Source organism: Ascidia mentula, chromosome 9, assembly GCF_947561715.1.
Source record: "Ascidia mentula chromosome 9, kaAscMent1.1, whole genome shotgun sequence".
NCBI lineage: Eukaryota > Metazoa > Chordata > Ascidiacea > Phlebobranchia > Ascidiidae > Ascidia > Ascidia mentula.
In genome coordinates, this window is record NC_138574.1 from 3,448,588 (window position 1) to 3,467,456 (window position 18,869).

The 18,869-nt window shown below is 37.5% G+C and overlaps 1 protein-coding gene, 3 long non-coding RNA genes and 1 other non-coding gene across 5 annotated transcripts; all 5 read left to right on the top strand.

Moving 5' to 3' along the window:
• Positions 1–2,316: 2,316 nt before the first annotated feature.
• Positions 2,317–8,331, top strand: LOC145914349 (actin-related protein 3-like). The gene is made up of 12 exons (XM_083002170.1): positions 2,317–2,401; positions 3,063–3,118; positions 3,236–3,348; positions 3,688–3,798; positions 4,105–4,200; positions 4,688–4,795; positions 5,055–5,198; positions 5,469–5,642; positions 5,914–6,006; positions 6,591–6,716; positions 6,975–7,058; positions 7,541–8,331. Exons 1-12 carry the CDS (start codon positions 2,355–2,357, stop codon positions 7,634–7,636), a joined length of 1,248 nt encoding a protein of 415 aa, XP_082858296.1. The 5' UTR covers positions 2,317–2,354; the 3' UTR covers positions 7,637–8,331.
• LOC145914832 (small nucleolar RNA SNORD67) lies at positions 5,251–5,361 on the top strand. Its single transcript, XR_014403401.1, has one exon. It is a non-coding gene; the product is annotated as a small nucleolar RNA SNORD67 (small nucleolar RNA).
• Positions 8,332–11,768: 3,437 nt separating the features above from the next.
• On the top strand, positions 11,769–12,720 carry LOC145912948 (uncharacterized). The gene is made up of 3 exons (XR_014403324.1): positions 11,769–12,227; positions 12,375–12,464; positions 12,536–12,720. It is a non-coding gene; the product is annotated as an uncharacterized LOC145912948 (long non-coding RNA).
• A 1,486-nt stretch (positions 12,721–14,206) lies between these two features.
• Positions 14,207–15,405, top strand: LOC145914150 (uncharacterized). The gene is made up of 3 exons (XR_014403363.1): positions 14,207–14,369; positions 14,925–15,014; positions 15,088–15,405. It is a non-coding gene; the product is annotated as an uncharacterized LOC145914150 (long non-coding RNA).
• A 787-nt stretch (positions 15,406–16,192) lies between these two features.
• Positions 16,193–17,631, top strand: LOC145914314 (uncharacterized). Its single transcript, XR_014403373.1, has 4 exons — positions 16,193–16,272; positions 16,828–16,887; positions 17,263–17,355; positions 17,428–17,631. It is a non-coding gene; the product is annotated as an uncharacterized LOC145914314 (long non-coding RNA).
• The last annotated feature ends 1,238 nt before the right edge of the window (positions 17,632–18,869 follow it).

Sequence of the window (18,869 nt, forward strand, 5' to 3'; positions counted from 1 at the left end):
TATGTGCGAATTAAATCTCTGATACAATGTGTCTGTGTGATAACTTTCAAGCTATGCTTTTACGTAAACAGGAATACATTAATTAGATGTAAAACTGAGCATGGGGTTTAATATATAAAGACAAGTAGATGGTTGCGTGTAGTCTTTGATGACGTTTCCTCTCTCCCAATTATAATTTGAGTTATAAAAACAATATTAAAAGGTCTAGATGCCAAAATGTTTTCATTATAAAGACTGAAGTTTAATTTATTGGCTGTTGGTTGTCAAATTCTCCACAGGGGAAATTTGTTATAATGCATCATCACGTTCAAATGTGATAGAAGGCCTAAGCTACATACATTATAAGTAAATTGTCTGTGAGTGTTTTTTTTACATGTACATGACGCGTTTTTCAAAGCAGCAGTATCCGTGTATGTCGTTGGTTGTCACAACGTCTTTGCTAGATGCAAACAAATCCTTAATTTTTATCGCACTTTTAAGTATTGCAACATCGGAAAACAACACAAAGCGCAAAAACTATACGCACATACGGTAATTCTGCTTAGGATATCACATCTGAACAAACGTGCTCAAACATCGCACTGCCTTAACTAACAACTATCACCAAAAGCCCTCAAAACATCAAAACAAAAAAAGCTTCATACAATCGTTTTCTTCCAGTGAAGTAATAGATACACGACACACCGAGAATATGGGATGGAGATCGTTACATGCGTTTCTGTTATACTCGTTCATAATTTCATAACTAACTCATAACTCTTGCCTTTAAAACATTGCTGCAGACTGCCGTATTTCCCTACTTGTGTACCAATCTAAACCTTTTCCTATCAAAATGCATGGCATATATGAGAGAGGAGGCGCAGACGAGCAAGAACGCCGCGGCGCTGCTTCGACTGATGGAAATCGGTGAAAATACTTGAATTTATTTGACCGTTTTTTCACTCCCTAATGTCAGAAAAGATGTCATACAAATACAAGATTATCTATTTGTCGCTTCAGACGATGTTTTATTTATGCCACGATTCAAGACCCTTTTATATACTATCCGCGTGTGGAGTGGTCTAATAATCTGTCACCCACGCTTGGAAGTTTTACGCGTGTGAATGACTATACAACATGCAAAGTCAGCAGATATCTGAACAATTATTCATATTCCCCTTCTATTGTGGAGGCCAAGAAAAGGTTAGTTGACAGTTATAACGGCTTCCCTTACACACGTTGCTCGAGGTCGCATGGAGAGAAATGCAATTTTGACACCACGAAAACGAATGTTGTTAGCCTACAGTTCTATTTAAAATCATATGCAGCGCATAATAAAGGTGAATTCAGAATAAAACCGTTACCGGGTGATTGGTTCAGTGTAAATATAATTTAAGGGTGAGTAAAAGATTGCAGCACTCTAATAAAGAGGTCATCACACAATTTCTCACGTCTGGTAAATTTTGTACCAAATAAAATGCAGCATACTTTGAAATGAACGTAACCCAAAGGTTAAGAAGTATTGGTTTCAAGGGTTTTTACATCAACGTTTCGCCTACCATCCGGTAAGACTTCTTCAGGGTTATGTGGCAACAAGTTGTACAAAAACACCAAAAAACGCAACAAAAACGTCAGAAAACACAGGAAAAAGGGGGTGAGTAGATAACAGTGTGACACCGCTTGTAGCGTCACGTGACGATAAGTGTGCAACGGGAGCAACAATTACAACAAGTTGTTGTAAACCACATAACCTTGAAGAAGTCTCAATCTAACATTCTCCTTTATATATAAAGAATGCTGTGATCGACGCTGCTCAACCATTCCGGTACACTTTTTCTAATAATTGCAAACTGCATTTAGTTGTGCGTCTTGATATAAAATGTGATATGACTGCACACACCCGGAAACAATTTTTCCCATAAAATATTTGTGCAAACAAACATCCGATAAAATTGTATTAATTTGTCCGCTATAATTTTTTTTTCTAATTTATGTACATATCTAGTATTTTTATTTGTTTATTAACAGATTTAAAAACAAAAAAAGTTCAAAAACAAGTTGTTCCTGGTGCAAAGTTGTGGTTGCAGTCATTGGGATAAATTTGAAACCTTCCTTGACGTTTTGCTTCGGCAAAGGTGGATCCCGAACGATTCAAGATTTACCAAATTTGTATTTAAAAAGTTTTGCAGAAATAAACGTTGTACACATTATTGTGTAGGCCCTTAGCTTAGTGTGTGTTAGGACAAATATTCGCAAAAATAGCTGTTTCACTATTTTGTCGTTTACTTTTTACTTGTGCCAAAAGAGAGTTAAAATGTAAAAATGTAATTTTTTGGTAGATTTATAGGATAATTGTTTGAAGGAATCTTGTAAATATGGCACAAGGAACTTTACCAGCTTGTGTTGTGGATATTGGAACCGGGTAAGATGAGTTTGTTGCGCTTCTGTGACAAATTCTCCGTAATTTGTGCACAAACATTAACCAATACACTTTCGCTATCTCATGCCATGTCCACACAATAAACAGTGAAATTATAATATTTCCAGAGAGTTTTGTGAAACTGCTGCATATTTTTCCTGCAATTGCTAGGTCTGTTATTCTTACTTAAGTAGGCCTACTGCTATTTCCCAAAACATACTTCATAATATTGAGAAACTTATTCTGCCTGGTAACACATTTTTTAGGACTTGGGTTACACCAGGCTGATAAAAATCCAAACACTTATTCTCTGTATACTCGCACACATTTGTGTTTTTGTTGGTAATCTGCACAAAAAAATTTAACAGTGCATTGGCTAGTCATAGCACTGTCTCGGCATTTTCCAAACAAATACCTTTGTGGAAATTATAAATTTTCCAATCACAGTGTTACACATCCAGACTATATTTTTAATCTCTTTCGATAAGTTTTGTGCAAATCTAACGTCAACTTCATGCCATTGTTGTTTGCTGTAGTTTGCAAGCATCTTAGTCGACAAGGTGCACTTGTTTCTTTATATTACTTGTTGATGCCTCGATATCATCAGACAAAAACTTAATGAATATATATACATATATATTATGTTGCCTTTTTACATTTGCAGATACACAAAGCTGGGCTATGCAGGAAATACAGAGCCTCAATTTATCATGCCCTCATGTAAGTGTTATTTTTTAAACTGTGAAGTAATACTTCATCATACACATGAAATTGGGTTGCACAAAATCCAGTTTATACCTTGAATACGAGTAATTAGAACTTAAATTTTTGTACCAGGCATTGCTGTGAAAGAATCTGCATCAGTTGGTACCAAGGTTGCACGAGGTGTCGATGATCTTGACTTCTTCATTGGGGATGAGGCGCAAGAGAAGCCTAATTATGCAGTAAAGGTATATATGTCATATTGTCAATACAACCTGCATGATTGTAAACTTGCATTTTTTTGTATATATATATATATAATGTATATATTACTAACAATATATATGAAAGAAGAAAGAGTTTGTGTGGTTAATGTGTGTTATGTTTGTTATTGATGTTCATTATTGTCATTTTGTTGTAAGTCATAGTAATTGCAACACAGTTTAATCTCTGGTCCAGTATATTTTGATTCTGTGTCATAACATAGCCTGTTATGGTACTGAAGGTTTGCAGATAGAAGTGTTTACTTGGCACTAGCATTACTCAACTTATATGTCTACATATGTTAAATCATCTTATGTTTTCAGTGGCCTGTGCGCCATGGCATTGTAGAAGATTGGGATTTAATGGAGAAATTCATGGAGCAGATTATTTTCAAATACATGAGATCGGAACCTGAAGATCATCATTTTCTTATGGTCAGTTAAATGAAATTATCTGATGTGTTAGTATTTGGAGATGATATCACGTCATAGCCAAATCAGATTTTTATATGTTTACTGTTTTTTTACTGGTGGTATATTGTGTATAAACAAGGCAATGAAGCACGATGATGAGCTGCACATGCTACTGTGTGGAGCATGTTTGTTTGTTCCACATAGCTGACCTCACAAATTGAAGACTAACAAGTGCACAGGGGCCAACTGAGTGCTTTAGCATATTACAGCTTTACTGTGTCTGGAAAAATTGCAATACAAAACCTACATGTTATATTTGTCGAGCAGACTGAACCACCTTTGAACACTCCGGAAAACCGCGAATATCTCGCTGAAATTATGTTCGAGTCTTTCAACGTCCCAGGGCTTTACATTGCTGTACAGGTGTGCAATATTTTGTATTTTATTTGTGCTAAAACCATTTGCAAGTAAATTAATTCCCACTTGTTGTCATGGGATTTTACATTTGATGAATATTTTTTATGCTTGTTGATTTGCTCTTGCATGTATATTAGTATGTAATAAAAATATTCAAAAATTATTCATGAAACTTAACTAGCAATAAAATGTTTTTACTTCATGAAATCTACCCAACCAGCAACATTTCTTACGCGTGACACAAGTTAAACTTCAATTTTAATTTTTTGAATGTTACAATAACAACTTTGTGTCAACGCTTCTGGTTTTAGAAAACAAACCAGAAGCGTTGACATAAAGTTTTTATAGTAACATTCAAACTTAACTAGTCATACACCATTGGATAAACAGTAATCTTAATTAAACTATTTTGGCTGATGAAGCGCTGCTAAGTGTTAAACTTATATAATAATTCATGAACTACGTGAAGAAACAAGTTTGTGTATTGTTACAGGCTGTTCTGGCACTTGCTGCATCTTGGACATCTCGTTCTGTTGGGGATCGTGTGTTGACTGGAACTGTTATTGACAGTGGTGATGGAGTTACTCATGTTATACCAGTGGTAAGCAATACTTTTACATCGCAAATTTCAGTCTTTTATTTATACTGAGCAAATAATCTCCACTTAGAAGGCCAAAGCTAAAAAGTTGCCGATTGTAATTTGTGGTTGTTTGCCGGGCAGATACTCCATGATGGTAAACTGCAATCTTCTTGCTATACTGACATTTCTTTATTAACTTTCTATAGTCTGAGAATTTCATCTTAAAATTGCGCGCTGTAGTTTTTCAAGAATCTGATTTTGATTGAATAATTTATTACAGGCCGAGGGTTACGTCATTGGAAGTTGCATAAAACACATCCCTATCGCCGGCCGTGACATCACCTACTTCATCCAACAACTTCTCAGGGAAAGAGAGACTGGGATCCCACCAGAGCAATCTCTTGAAGTTGCCAAGGCGGTCAAGGTTAGTATGATGTACATTCAACATATAGGCATGAACATTTTAGTGAAATCAATGCACGGTGATGAGTTGCACATGCTTCTGCATGGAACAGCTTTGTTTTGTTCCATGCAGCTGAATTGTTTTGTGAAGACGCAAACAGTGCACAGGGGCCATCTGAGTGCTTAAAAAAGGGGGAATAAAAACTATAATCAATTCGATTGCACATTTAATAGCACTGTTAAACATTCTTAAACTGAAGACATTAATTCCTAACCTTAACCTGGATTACAGGAGCGCTTCTGCTACATCTGCCCCGACATTGCGAAGGAGTTTAGCAAATACGAGACTGATCCTAAGAAATGGATCAAGGTATACGAAGGCCTGAACTCTGTCACAAGGGAAAAGTTCCACATTGATATCGGCCATGAACGTTTCCTCGGACCTGAGATATTCTTCCACCCGGAGGTAAGAGACTTGTTTTCTTTACAACTTAAAAAATTTAGCCAGGATTCTTTAATTTGTCGCAGAAATTGTAGTCAATTAGAAATGACCATGATGTTATGGAGTGTGTTCAAAAAACATTTTTAATTTGGGCGGCATTCTGTAATTTGTTGTGGGAATTATTGTCAGTCAGAAATGGCTAAACCATTTTCATAAACTCTGATATGAAGTTATGGAGTTTATCTTTTAATGAAGTGAATTTATAAACTAATTTACTTTTTGTCTATTTTTTCAGTTTTCAAACCCTGATTTTACCAACCCTATTTCAACTGTTGTGGATGATGTCATTCAAAACTGTCCGATTGATGTGAGACGGCCTCTATACAAAGTAAGCAGAAAGAAACAAGAATTCTTGTGTGGTTCTTAAATACATAGTTTTTTTGGCAAAACAGCAGTACAGACAACTTGTTTTCTCTTAACTTCAAAAAATTGTTTTGTTAAAATTTTCTTCATCTCAGCATTGAAGTCCTATTAGCAAAATGCTTTTTTACATGATAATAAGTTTAGGTTGAATAAAGGCCATTTAAACAATGCTACTTTATAGTCTCTCCTGTGGGTGTGGTCTGCTGCATGTACAGGAAGTTGCTTAGCTGTCTGTTGCGTTTGAACCTTTGTGTTTGGCTTTCTCATGTGCTGTGACTAAACGCACTTCCAATTCATTCTATTTAGTAATATATACTGAAAATTCACTGGTTTTACGCTCCTGAATTCTCAATATTCTGCTCTTAAAATTGTCACTCAACGGGTTGTAAAGCAACAAAAACGCTTGGTTGGTTGAAGCACTAACAAAACAGCTGTAAACATTTTTTTGAAGAATTAATTTGCCTGTATTAAGATCTCGAATAAGAGTTACAAATGCTTGATTCACTTTTCCATTGCAAGAAGTAAAAATGCCTTTTCATATTTTCATAGAATGTCGTCCTCAGTGGTGGTTCAACAATGTTCAAAGATTTTGGCCGTCGCGTGCAACGTGATTTAAAGAGGATTGTGGATGCTAGGCTTAGAATATCTGAGGAGCTCAGCGAAGGCAGAATCAAGGTTTGTGGTTACTTGCTGATTATTTACATGTTTAAGTTGTGAATTATGAGAAGTTGCTACTATCTGCATAAACAAATAAATTTCGTTAATATTCACACTTTACACAGTCTTGCACACACAGTACATAGAGAGTTGTGGCACAAAAGTGCAAAAATACAATTGCTATCCCAGATGGCAAATCATTTGCATCGTGGTATACCCAACGCCGAATTTTGAAAATACCTAACTCACACAAATAACCAAATCTGTTTCTTTCAGCCCAAACCCATGGAAGTGCAGGTGATATCCCATAGCATGCAACGTTACGCTGTGTGGTTTGGTGGATCCATGCTCGCCTCAACGGTAACTAGATATTTTTGTCATCTATATAAACATTAACATTTGTAAAGCATACTTAATACAATGCTATCATCATTGTTGGTTAATTTTCAAATGATTTCCTTTCGTTTATGTTGTGGTAATGGCAGCAGTTTATGTAAAAGTAGTTCACTCACCACATGTATGTTTGAAAACAAAATCTTAAAAAATGTAAGATATTATAAACTGCACAACTCACCTTAGCAAAAGGCTGGCTTTCGAAAGGTCTGGTTGGGTTGTCTGTGACCAAACTCAGAATATCTTTTAAATCGGCCACGGTCACACATTATAGTTTATACAACAACAAGCGACACTTTTTTTCAGTTGCTAGTGTGTGCCAATAAAGTTCCATGTCAACTTTTTGTCATTTATTCTATGCCAAAAGCTCCTGTGTTCCATTTTTATTGTTCAATACTATCCCTACCTCCAACAAAAAATGAACTGATCAAAAACTGTTCTCTACACAGGCCGAATTCTACAAAGTTTGCCACACCAAAGCTGATTACGACGAACGCGGTCCCAGCATCTGCCGATACAACCCAGTGTTCGGTACTATGCAGTGATAGAGAGATCCCCGCATCAATCGGTCGGCGCAAATCGGCTGCCAGCAAGCACCGTGACTCAGCACTATTGTTTGCACTTAGCTGATTTGCCTTTTCCCGCTCCAATAAGTCACTCTCGATACTCGGAAGCGCCCTCATGCGGCCGCCTTGTCATTACTGCTACTTTTGCTTATCACTTACGTCATATTATCCGTTTCGCCTGACCAGCGGCGTTTTCTTCTTGGCCGCCGTCAGCAGTCGTAGCACCTTTTCATGTAAATACGTTCTTTGTGCCGGAAAATATATTTCGCCGTACGCCAACCAATCTATATTGTGAGAAATTGTGCGTTACCTTCGCCGTGTTTTGTGCTCTTAATTATTCAAACTTCAGGCGTTTAATTATTTTGCCGCGAGATGTCGCCAGTGAGTAAAATATTTTTTTTTGTTCCACATTCATCATAAATAACATCACACAAGTAAATTGAATGTTCAAGTATGTTTGAAGGAAATAAATTAAAATGTTAGGTTCAACGAATCATATACATTACTTAAACACGTTTTTGTTTATACGTTATAAAATTTTTAATTTTCGCATTATGACGAATTCATGTAACCCAGATCGTTGTGAATGTAAGGACACTGTATCCCTGCCGCGTGACCTTTTAACCTTCCGGGGTTCGCTCATGCGTTGCGCAATAAATTAACATCTTATCCAAGCTGCAGTGTGGTATAATGTTAAATGCTGAAGTGTAGTTTTGTCAACAACTTGCCGTTGTGTACTAGGTCAGTGTTATACAACCCGTGTAATGTTACTGTAACCTAACAAACTGTCTATTAAACGACATCTGCTTAAACTTACCATCTATTTACCCATGTTGGTATGTGAAGTACCAATACGATACCCTGTTGTTCGATCTGGCGAAATCGTGCCAATGCAGAACCATATTGACAACCCGTCAGATTGTGAAGCCTGAGTAAATGTTACCTGTGAATGGATTGTATTACTACCGGTTTCTTTCTGCCGCATTTAATGGCCGAAGAGCGAAAAATATGGAAGGTACCCTTAGTTCCGCTAAAGATATCAATAGCTGTCGCGCGTAATGTGCATGTGTCATACATATAATCTGAATATAAATGCTAAAGCTATTATGCTATTCATTGTGCAGACGTTTCGAACATAACTGCGTTCATCATCTGTGCTAATTCGGAATGAGTTGAAGCAAAGCGCGTGCAGAGGGGAGCAGACAAAAACAACAACACTACTGAAGCACATCACCTTGCAGTAGCTGACTCGGAGGTTTAGGTCAGTGACGTCACCATTACACACGTGCCAGGATGCAGTGTGGACTTTACCTCACTAATCATGCAAATAATATAAATTACTTAAAGAGACTTTTATTGCCTCAGCAATTTTTTGCAACCCGTTATAATTAAGTATATCCTTCTGTCAGTGACACTGTGGACCAACTCCCATTTAACTAGGTATGTAGTTTGGTAACGGATTGACGGTGACTGCAAGAAAGACATTACAATGTGACGGTTTTTCGACTGGATAGTTAGTTGGCAAGAGCGTCACTCAGTTACACTTGTTTGAAATTGTTTTGCAATTGTTTGAATACCACCTTCTTAGTGGGCACTGCTTACTGATTTGCAAAAAAAATAACTTGGTCAGTGTTTATGTTGACTATGTATTGCGGTGTTAGCAGTAACGCAGTAATATTACATGCAATGGCATGATTGGCAGGATCGCCCCACTGCGCAGGTCCTTGCTTGGCGATCACAGCTATCGTATTGCGATCATTAGGTTTGCAGGCTTGGCAGCCCAGGCATTGCAGCCTAGCTGGATCAGCCACTTTTTCCTGACAAGTCGGAGCAAGATTTGAAAAATCAAGCTCCCTGTGAGGTTTGAACTCACGACCCTGGGCTAACCAGGCCCAACGCTCTACCAACTGAGCTACACGAGCTCAGTGGTTTCACGGGGCCAAGCAAGGACCTGCGCAGTGGGGCGATCCTGCCAATCATGCCATTGCATGTAATATTACTGCGTTATCTGATACTGTGGTAGAGATCCCCTACGTATATGTAAAGGTTGCCTGGCAAGTTGTGCGCTTGCGCACCAGTGTACCTTGGCCACAATATGCCCCGTGAAACCACTGAGCTCCTGTAGCGTTACCCAAACACATTCCGCTGGAATTGTAGAGCGCATAGTTCTATATATAACGTTTATTTATTTTTATTGTACCAATGAAAACATAACTAATAAAAACCAATTCAAAACAAAATTCAATGGCAGTAGCATTTGGGGCCCACGCGTCGCACCCTTTCTTTAGCGCAACCTTCATTCAACCGATTTTTGTTTCGCCGTGTGTTGCCTCGCGCCATTCAACACCTACACGCACTCAGGGTGAAGAATGTCGCACACAAAACTAAAGTTTCTACGAATCGTGTTGCAACACTGAGTGCATACGTGGGCTGGGTTAATCAATAAAGCGAAATAAGCACGTGCTGGTAGCATCAAAGGGAGGGGGCTTAGAACGTTGGAAATGTAATGACTCTGTATCCCTGTCGCGTGACCTTTGGCTCCCTAGGGTTCGCGAAAAAAATACAAAGGTAATTTGTTTTTATTTAGGTCGGTGTGAATGTGGTTGCGTGTAACTGACACCTCTTGTCGTGAAAGTTGCGACACTGTGTAACCTGCAGAGTTGTCGCAATGTGAAATCCAATACAAAAAAGTACCAGTTGGGGAAGGTTTTCCAAAGCACCGCAACCAAAATAATATAAACGTAACAATTAACTCCCACATAGAAACAGATCCAAAAAAGACATTCCATCTGCAATTTTTTATTTCTATTTTACGTATTTCCTTTGTTTGAACTTTTCGATGCCACATTATCCAAGATCATCCCCACTCACGGAGCAAATAATCTGCTATAATTTATGGGGTTCTGCGCGAGCGACCTAAATGAACCAAAAATGATCAATTTTCGGTGGGAGAAAGTAATTCCTCTGATAATTCAGTGTAGGATTCAGGTTGCTATGGTCAAAACTGTTACAATCAACAACAATTACAAATGAGTTTGTGTAATAAAGTTTGTTAGGAGTGTTTAGATTGTGACGTCGTATTTGTCTGCCATTTGCTGCCATCGGCGCATCATCCTTCGAAAACTTAAAATTCCACTGAATTTGTTGTCAGTGTGCCAACCAATGTGCACAGAAAAGTGATTCCTAGATTTCAGATTAAAACCCAACGCAACTGTGTTTCAACACCTGTGTTCTTTTCTTGAGTATGGACCATTGTTTGCTTTGGGCGCACGTGCAATGCTGTGCTCGAAACTGCGTTCTGTCGTGGATCAAATGTCCTTCCTTGCTCTACTACACAAATCATGTGTGTTGAACCAAGTGGTTTCTATTTGGGGGATGCACCACGAGTCGTTGTCGGAGACAATCCCGAAACTTTCCGCTCACCTTAGATTGGGGGTCGGCAACCTACGGTCCGCGGGTCGCATCAGTAAACTCAACAATAAAAATTAATAAGACTGACTTTAACATTCGAATAAACTGTCACCCCTGCAGTTTAGCGACATTGAAACGTGTAGGGTTGTTGACTTTATGGGCGATCCTTCGGTGTTTCAGGCAAATGCCTAACTGAGAAAGACGTCCACACAATATACTACATGCTGGCTAAACCAGATGTTATTCTAATATTGCCTGATATGTTCATCTGTAACGCTTTGTCAATCAATTTAATCGAACCTAATACTGTCACTGTTCGTAAAATGTCGAAGTTAGTTAACAATGCTTAAATTTGGACTTTAGACATGGTTAGTAACACATTTTCAAAACCTTGTTATAAACCGTTACAAGATAAGAATAGTTGGTCAAAAACCATGGTTTCATGCTGTGTATTTCAACAATTCCAGGATACACCTGATTGTTTTCTGGTGCTGAGGATTGCGAGCCTTTGTTGCTGAGAAATACCCACTGTGGTGCCTTTAGTTTTGATTTTGTTTTTCTGTACTTTTCCACTATGTCCTCGTGCGGTCACTGCAAGAAGAAGGCATTTGGTAGTTCAGATGCTATATTATTTCAAGTATTTCAACTAGATAGTCCTTTATCGTGGTAAAGGCGTTTCGTGGTATAGGCGTTGCTTGAAATAAATTGTTGGGCTCGGTTTCTGCGTATTTAGAAATTAATGCGCGTGTATCTAAAAGCCCGATTAATTTCAAAATGGAGATAAATTTTTGTCTGCTGCTGCATGTTTTGCATCAACGAGTCCACCCCCTTTTGGTGGCTGTGTTGTCCGACGCACTTTGGGTGTGGTCGGTAGATCGTTGTAGCGAACGGTCGTGTCTCATCATAGAAACTATGGTCCGCTGTTCTTTTGTATGGTTTAAAATAAAAACATTTGCGCTGCTAGCTTGAAACAACTTGCCATGTGGAAATAAATGTTATACCTTCGACTGCTTTACTATATTTATTGTTAGGTTATTTCGTATACCATTCACCTGCTATTTTTGAACTGCTTTTCAAAAGCGACCGCCACGAAAATGGACAAGCAAGCTAAAGCAAACAATGACAATAAATGCAACCAATGCAACCCCAATAACCCAAAGTAAGATCAATTGTGATATACAAATTATATTTCCTTACACTACTGTTGCAACCTAAAAAACTGGATGCTTAATTCACAGAATTCAAATGTGTGAATTGTTTATCATGAAAACTTGTACCTAAATAATCATAGTTGTGTTTAATGCAGTTATGCTGGTCACTCATCTTCATACAGTGGTAAAGGAGACAAAGCTGACTTGGACAACCACGCCAATCAGTTAAACCCCAACAACAAGAGGTATTATATTACATTATCCTTAAAAATGCTACTCAAACATGACATTATTTAGTAATACAATTATTTTTCAGATACCAAAGCTCCAAGAAGTAGATCTTCAACATTGCTCTGTGTACTGATGTTTTTTTTATTAACCAGATGTTTTGAAATGGTTTTTAGTAAAGCCAATTTGCCTTGATACACAACCAAAACACTATGATTTTTGTTCAAGATTGCCTTGCTCGTACACTGTGACAATAAAATTACCTTGGGAATATGTTTATTTAAGTTGTTTTGTGAAGGCTTAGGTCAAATGAACAACACTTCTCATGCCATAAATTGTCAGCAGTTCTTGCATGTGTGTTAGCTTGACAGCGCATTATGTGGTTTTCCTTTACCTGATGTAAAGTTGTAAAGATCTGCTGCACGTCTCCACAAACAAACCTTTCCAGTTAATAATGTACATAAACCCAGGGGCCCGCTGTGGTTGCAAAGTCACGACATAGAGCTCATTCAGCAGAAACAATACTGCTAATAAATATTCGACTTTTGACACTTCCCATGCTGTTGGCTCTAACTGCACAGTTTGCAAGAGTTTCAATGCGGTCCTGAGAAGGTGTAGTGACCAAGTTTTTAACCTCAGGTATATTTCAGTTCGGTGCAAAAAGGGTCTGATTGCCTCTTTGTATTCTAAAGGCTGCTGTATCACTGCCGACCTCTGGCCTAAGGCGTTTTCTTAACTATAAAACGCCACAAGATATTACTTAAAAGGGAATGTTAGCGCACAACCTTTGCTGGGTTTTGAATACTTGGTATGGACAAAAATTTGATGCAAACTACCTCAATAAAAAATGTTAACGTTCTACAATATAGGAAACCATTGAGACGTTTTTATGTCTGGATTTTGTGTTGGCTTAAATTTTCGTGAAGGCTCATTTGTCTCATGCCTTTTGACTTGACAGTTATTTTGTACTACAATGTAGCGATTATCACAGGGTCGTCAACGTATTTAGTGGTAATAGTTTTCAAAATAGTTCGCCACCACAGACACTTAAAAACTCATTAGCTATATACTGTCATGGAAATTCATCAGACTCTTGACAAAAAAAGATGTACTGCACATAAAATTAAGACCCGCCAAAAGAAGTTTGAAATTAAAAAATGGCGCCAGACTCGATTTATGACCAAGGAAGAACTAGTTCTATTTGAAACCCCAAGTCTTGTCAGTTATGCAGTACGTTAGCTATTAGATGATAATTCGTTCCTCTCAAACGTTGCTCTTCAATCGAACTCTTCCTTCCTCACCGCCTGCGTAATCATCTGACGTCACGCAAAACTATGGTTTCGCCGTGATCAATAAGCCTCTGTACGAAATGGCGTCGAAGTTCAGTCAACAGATACTTTTGTTTCGCCGAGTGTTGACTCGTGGTCTTTTCGACACCCCTACGCAATCAGGACGATGAAAGTCGATATCGCCAACAAAACTAAAGTTCCCGCGTTGTGTTGCATCACAATTTTGCAAATCATAATGGCTTATATAACGGCCCATGGATGGCGCTTTCAGCATTCGCTGGTAAGCAGCTGGTCGGTTACGAGTTAGTGTATGCACGTTGCACATCATATGTGGTATGCGGGCATTTTGATGATAAGCATTGATGGTTTCCTAAAAATGTATCTCTGCAATATACTTTAGATAATTTACAAAGTAGAGGTAATGTTATTTGTTGAGAATGTTAGTAGATATATATATATATATATATGTACTTATATTTTGTTGATTGTATTGTAACTTCTTTTCAATGACAGAAATTTGTAACAGATTTTATAATATTACTTTAACCGTCGTGTCTCACTTCTAAGCATCAACATGGATCGTCAAGCAAATAACGACAACAAATCAAACCAATGCAACCCCAACAACGAGAGGTGAGTTTTAATAAGCAAACTTATAATACCTGACTGCGGCATACGGTGGCATCAACAGTTGTTTTGGGATATTTTTTAATTTGACCACAACCTCCTTCGGTGCGTGCTCCATATTGTTTAACCAGTTGCAGCGTTGCAGCATTTTATTGCTGTCATTATTACCAATACGTATTTTTTACAGAAACTGGCGCTGCTTATAGTAACCTACATAAGCGAAATCGATTTTTCAAAATAAAATCTGCTGACGTTAATCAGAGGCTTGCTGCTTTACTATATACACAAACTAAAGTAATTTTCTGTCGCAGATAAATAAACAATGCCTAACCGAGGGCTAGATCCCTATACAGCTACTAAGCAAGTCTTATTTTAACCAAGTTTTTAGAACCAATAATTTCGTACCTAAAACACTTTGGAAAAGTTATTGTTCACTACTTTATAAAAGCAGGGTCGTTTAATCAAAGTGGACAAAAAGATTATCAGGCAAAAGTTCAACTTGTTTGGGTTGCATCCGATCGGTATCTGCATGTGATTTAAAATGGATTTGGTGTTTTTCAGATACCAGGGATACCAGAGCGGTTACCAGGGAGATCGTACCAGGTCTGATGTGAACAACCATTCGAACCAACTCAACCCGAACAATAGCAAGTAAGAAAAATAAAACAATTATAGAAGAACAAGTAGGTTTAGAAACTATACCATCTTTGTTTTATTGTTTCAGTTACCAGGGGCAACGCAAGTGAAACCATCTGGAGTGATTGAAGTGTTTTGTAATTATCGCTTTGCTTATTTTCGTGCATAATTGTTTTTTTTTTAAAACAGAACGTTCTAAACGACTAAATTTTGAAAGCATTTAGTAACTTTTATTGTAACGTACGTTTGCTAACTTATGGTCCTAGACTGCATGAACATGGCCTAATTAAACACCTTCATTAGGTCGTAAACCGGATTAATGATTAACTGAAATGTCAAGTTTTGTTAGATTTCTAATGAATTGTTGACTTTGTTGAATTCCAATCAATAAAACAATAAAACGGTTGTCGGAGAATATTTATTACTGACAGGCTTTCAAAGAGCAGGTTACGCCCACTTATTACGCAACCCAATAAAACTTTTTGTATACTTATCACCGCATTGTAAACTATTAGGAACAAAGCAAGCATTGGAACATTTGCAAACAAGACAAGTTGTTTTATTCATATGTCACACACACAGCAGCATTTGCAAGAAGAACTTCAAAAATATTAAATTTTTAACCTTGTATGTGATGACAGTGTTTAAAATTCACTTAAATTATGTAAAAAGTTGCCTCCACCTAAATTAACCTTTCAGTTTTATTGCCGAAGTGGTGGAAAACTTAACGACTTCTGGTTGGGTTCAGCATTTTTATACACCCTATTAAAGTAGCATTTTATTACGTGGTAAACAAAGTTTTGTGTCGCTTGTCATGGCATTCATGACAAATGTTAGGGAAAACTCTTTACAACTTGTTATTAACGAACATCGTAAAATACGTTTGTCATTCGTACCAGGGCAGAGAAGTCTCCATGACAATATTTGATGATGTTAAGCTGAATTTCCGTGTAGGCAAAGTGGTCATGGGCGTTTCACGCTATGCGTGGTACATCATATTAACTGGCTGGAAAAATTTATTTGTTGATGTTCCTTGAGTTGCTGAAAAGGACCGCTTTGGCTGCAGTATCTACTTTTGGTATCACAAAGCCATTGATTTGTATTAGGATATATCAGATAAAGACTGGAGTTTGTTACTCAACTAACCTAATTGCTCGTTGCTATATTTTTGGTATTCTTTTTATTTCAACAAAGGTAAAATTGCTAACTACTTAAACATTTGAATATTTTTCGTGTAGAAGAAGAAAATGGATTCGGGAAATAAAGGAGGCATGTACGTTTCGGCTTCCTATGTTAGGAGTACATAATTAATACCATTTTCTACAAGAAATACTGTTAATGGTTTATTGCTTTTGCATCAGTGACTGCTCGTATAACTAGAAGTAGTCGGGTCGTGCCCCAGTAAATTTAAAACTAACTTCTACCAGCACGGCATGGGTAGGTAGTGCTGAAGGGACAGTGTTATCTCCATGCTGTCGCTCATTCAGCTTACTGCTGTACGCACGCGCGCAGCAGCAAAACCTATTCCGCTGGAATTGTAGAGCGCATAATTGCAAATGTAACGGCTTTTAAATGTCTTTAATGAACCAGTTATTGGCTACTTACTTGGTTATGTGGAATAAGAAAGAATTGATTTTTATTTGAGTGGTAATATCTTGTGGAGATGTGAAGTGATGTGGTTGCATATAGTGCCCATATGCGACTCGCCACTGCTCTGATAGCTGCGAAAAACTGATATGCGCTGTATCAACCATCCAATCCGACTTGTTTATAACAGGCAAAAGTTATATTACACTGTGTTCCATACAAATCCATTATTTTGTTGCAGGAAACCTGCGGAACCTTGGAGCCAACCACAACGCCCAACATCCGATACCAAAAAAAATCAGTAAGTCTGGCATTTTTGCTAAGAACTGACAATCGCATGACACCAGTTTTCGTTTAAATGTTATTTGTGGTTAATCCTTACTGTGTTTAAGTCGAAACACATGTACATGACACAAAAAACGTTAATGATAATATATGTTACTAAAAAACAATTTATTCAAACAGGATAAGAAGTGAATTACTTCTGCGTTGCAGGATAAGAAGTGAATAGAAATCTTAATACAAACTTTTGAAAAAGTTATTGTGTTCTACTTGATAAAAGCAGGAGCGTTTGATTAAAGTGGATCCAAAAATTTTCAGAAAAAGTTTAACTTGTTTGGATTGCTTCCGATCGGTATCTGCATGTGATTTAAAAGTGATTTGGTGTTTTCTATAGATACCAGGCTGGACACCAGAGCGGTTACCAGGGAGATCGTACCAGATCTGATATGAACTACCATTCGAACCAGCTCAATCCGAACAAAAGCAAGTAAGAAAATAAAACAATTATAGAAGAACAAGTAGGTTTAGAAACTATACCATCTTTGTTTTTTTGTTTCAGCTACCAAGGGCAACGCAAATGAAGTCATCTGGAGTGATTGAAGTGTTTTGTAATTATTGTTTTGCTTATTTTTGTACATAATTGTTTTTTTTAAAAACAGAACGTTCTGAACGACCAAATTTTGACAGCATTTAGTAACTTTTATTGTAACGTATGTTTGGTAACTTATGGTCCTAGCCTGCATGAACATGGCCATAATTAAACACCTTCATTAGGTCGTAAACCGGATTAATGGTTAACCGAAATGTCAAGTTTTGTTGCATTTCTAATGAATTGTTGACTTTGTTGCATTTTTATACGCCCTATTAAAGTAGCATTTTATTGCGTGGGAAACAAAGTTTTTGTGTCGCTTGTCATGGCATTCATGACGAATTTTAGGGAAAACTATTTACAACTTGTTATCGACGAACATCGTAAATTACGTTTGTTATTCGTACCAGGGCAGAGAAGTCTCCACGACAGAAAAAAACGTTTAGCTGAGCAACATATCAGATATGCACAAGCAAGTCCTTGTCTCACCTTGCGCAATCGTTTCATCTGATTGTCAGTTTGTGGGTTTTTATCGATGCTGATGATGCCTGCAAACACAGGCGAAATATAAAAACGTTAAGCAGACGACTCAGGATTATTCATAGTATTTTGTACTATAATCTGTTACTGAGTCTCCGTCAGCCATAGAGACAACATACGGTTCATAGAAAACAAACTTTTATTCAAATTCTTGTGTATTTAATTGCGACGTATGCCCTGGGTGTGGTACATTATTACATATGGGATACGTTGTAGCCTAATGCCATTTCTTGGCATGGTTTCATGTAAAATGTATTTTTCGCCAATATGAATTCTGTAAGCTGAATACAGATGACCACTGTTTCGACCTATAAAGTTTCATCAGTGTAGCTTGGTGTAATTATGGACCCTTCTCTTTATGGTGGCTGCACAATCAAGTATGTTTTGACTGACAAAAAAGCAGAAGAATACAACACCCATTCTGTCACCAGCCACGTTTAAATCGCTATTACAATTTTTAAATAAGGATTCAGCGCCTAGAAGATCAATAAAACTAGGATGTTAATGTCATATTCGGGTCACGCCGTCAGTGCCGATCACGTATGTCACGAAGAATGCAATAATTAGGATTTTCAGGTTCTTGTGAAACTTTTTAAAGGGTGCTTGATTCAATAACCCTTGTGGTCTGCAACTCAATGATCATTGTGGCTATTTTGCATTCTTAAGAAAGATTTGATTTAATGTTCGTGCATTTTCACCCGTTTCATTTCGGGGACATCAAGATGCAAAATGTGCAACTCTTTGCCACCACCAAGCGGAATTTATCAAACTGCGAGACCATTTAAAAAAATCCCTTACAATCGTTATCCAACATCTTGAGCTGGCATGAACTAAAAAATAAGTTAGAAATGTTGTAGTTTACTAACTCTTTA

Bases quoted from the DNA above. Each gene is read 5' to 3' on its own strand.
- LOC145914349 (XM_083002170.1), top strand. From the start codon at position 2,355: ATGGCACAAGGAACTTTACCAGCTTGTGTTGTGGATATTGGAACCGG. The intron at 3,799-4,104 runs GTCAGTTAAATG...TTTGTCGAGCAG, and splicing joins AAGATCATCATTTTCTTATG to ACTGAACCACCTTTGAACAC. The intron at 6,717-6,974 runs GTTTGTGGTTAC...TGTTTCTTTCAG, and splicing joins TCAGCGAAGGCAGAATCAAG to CCCAAACCCATGGAAGTGCA.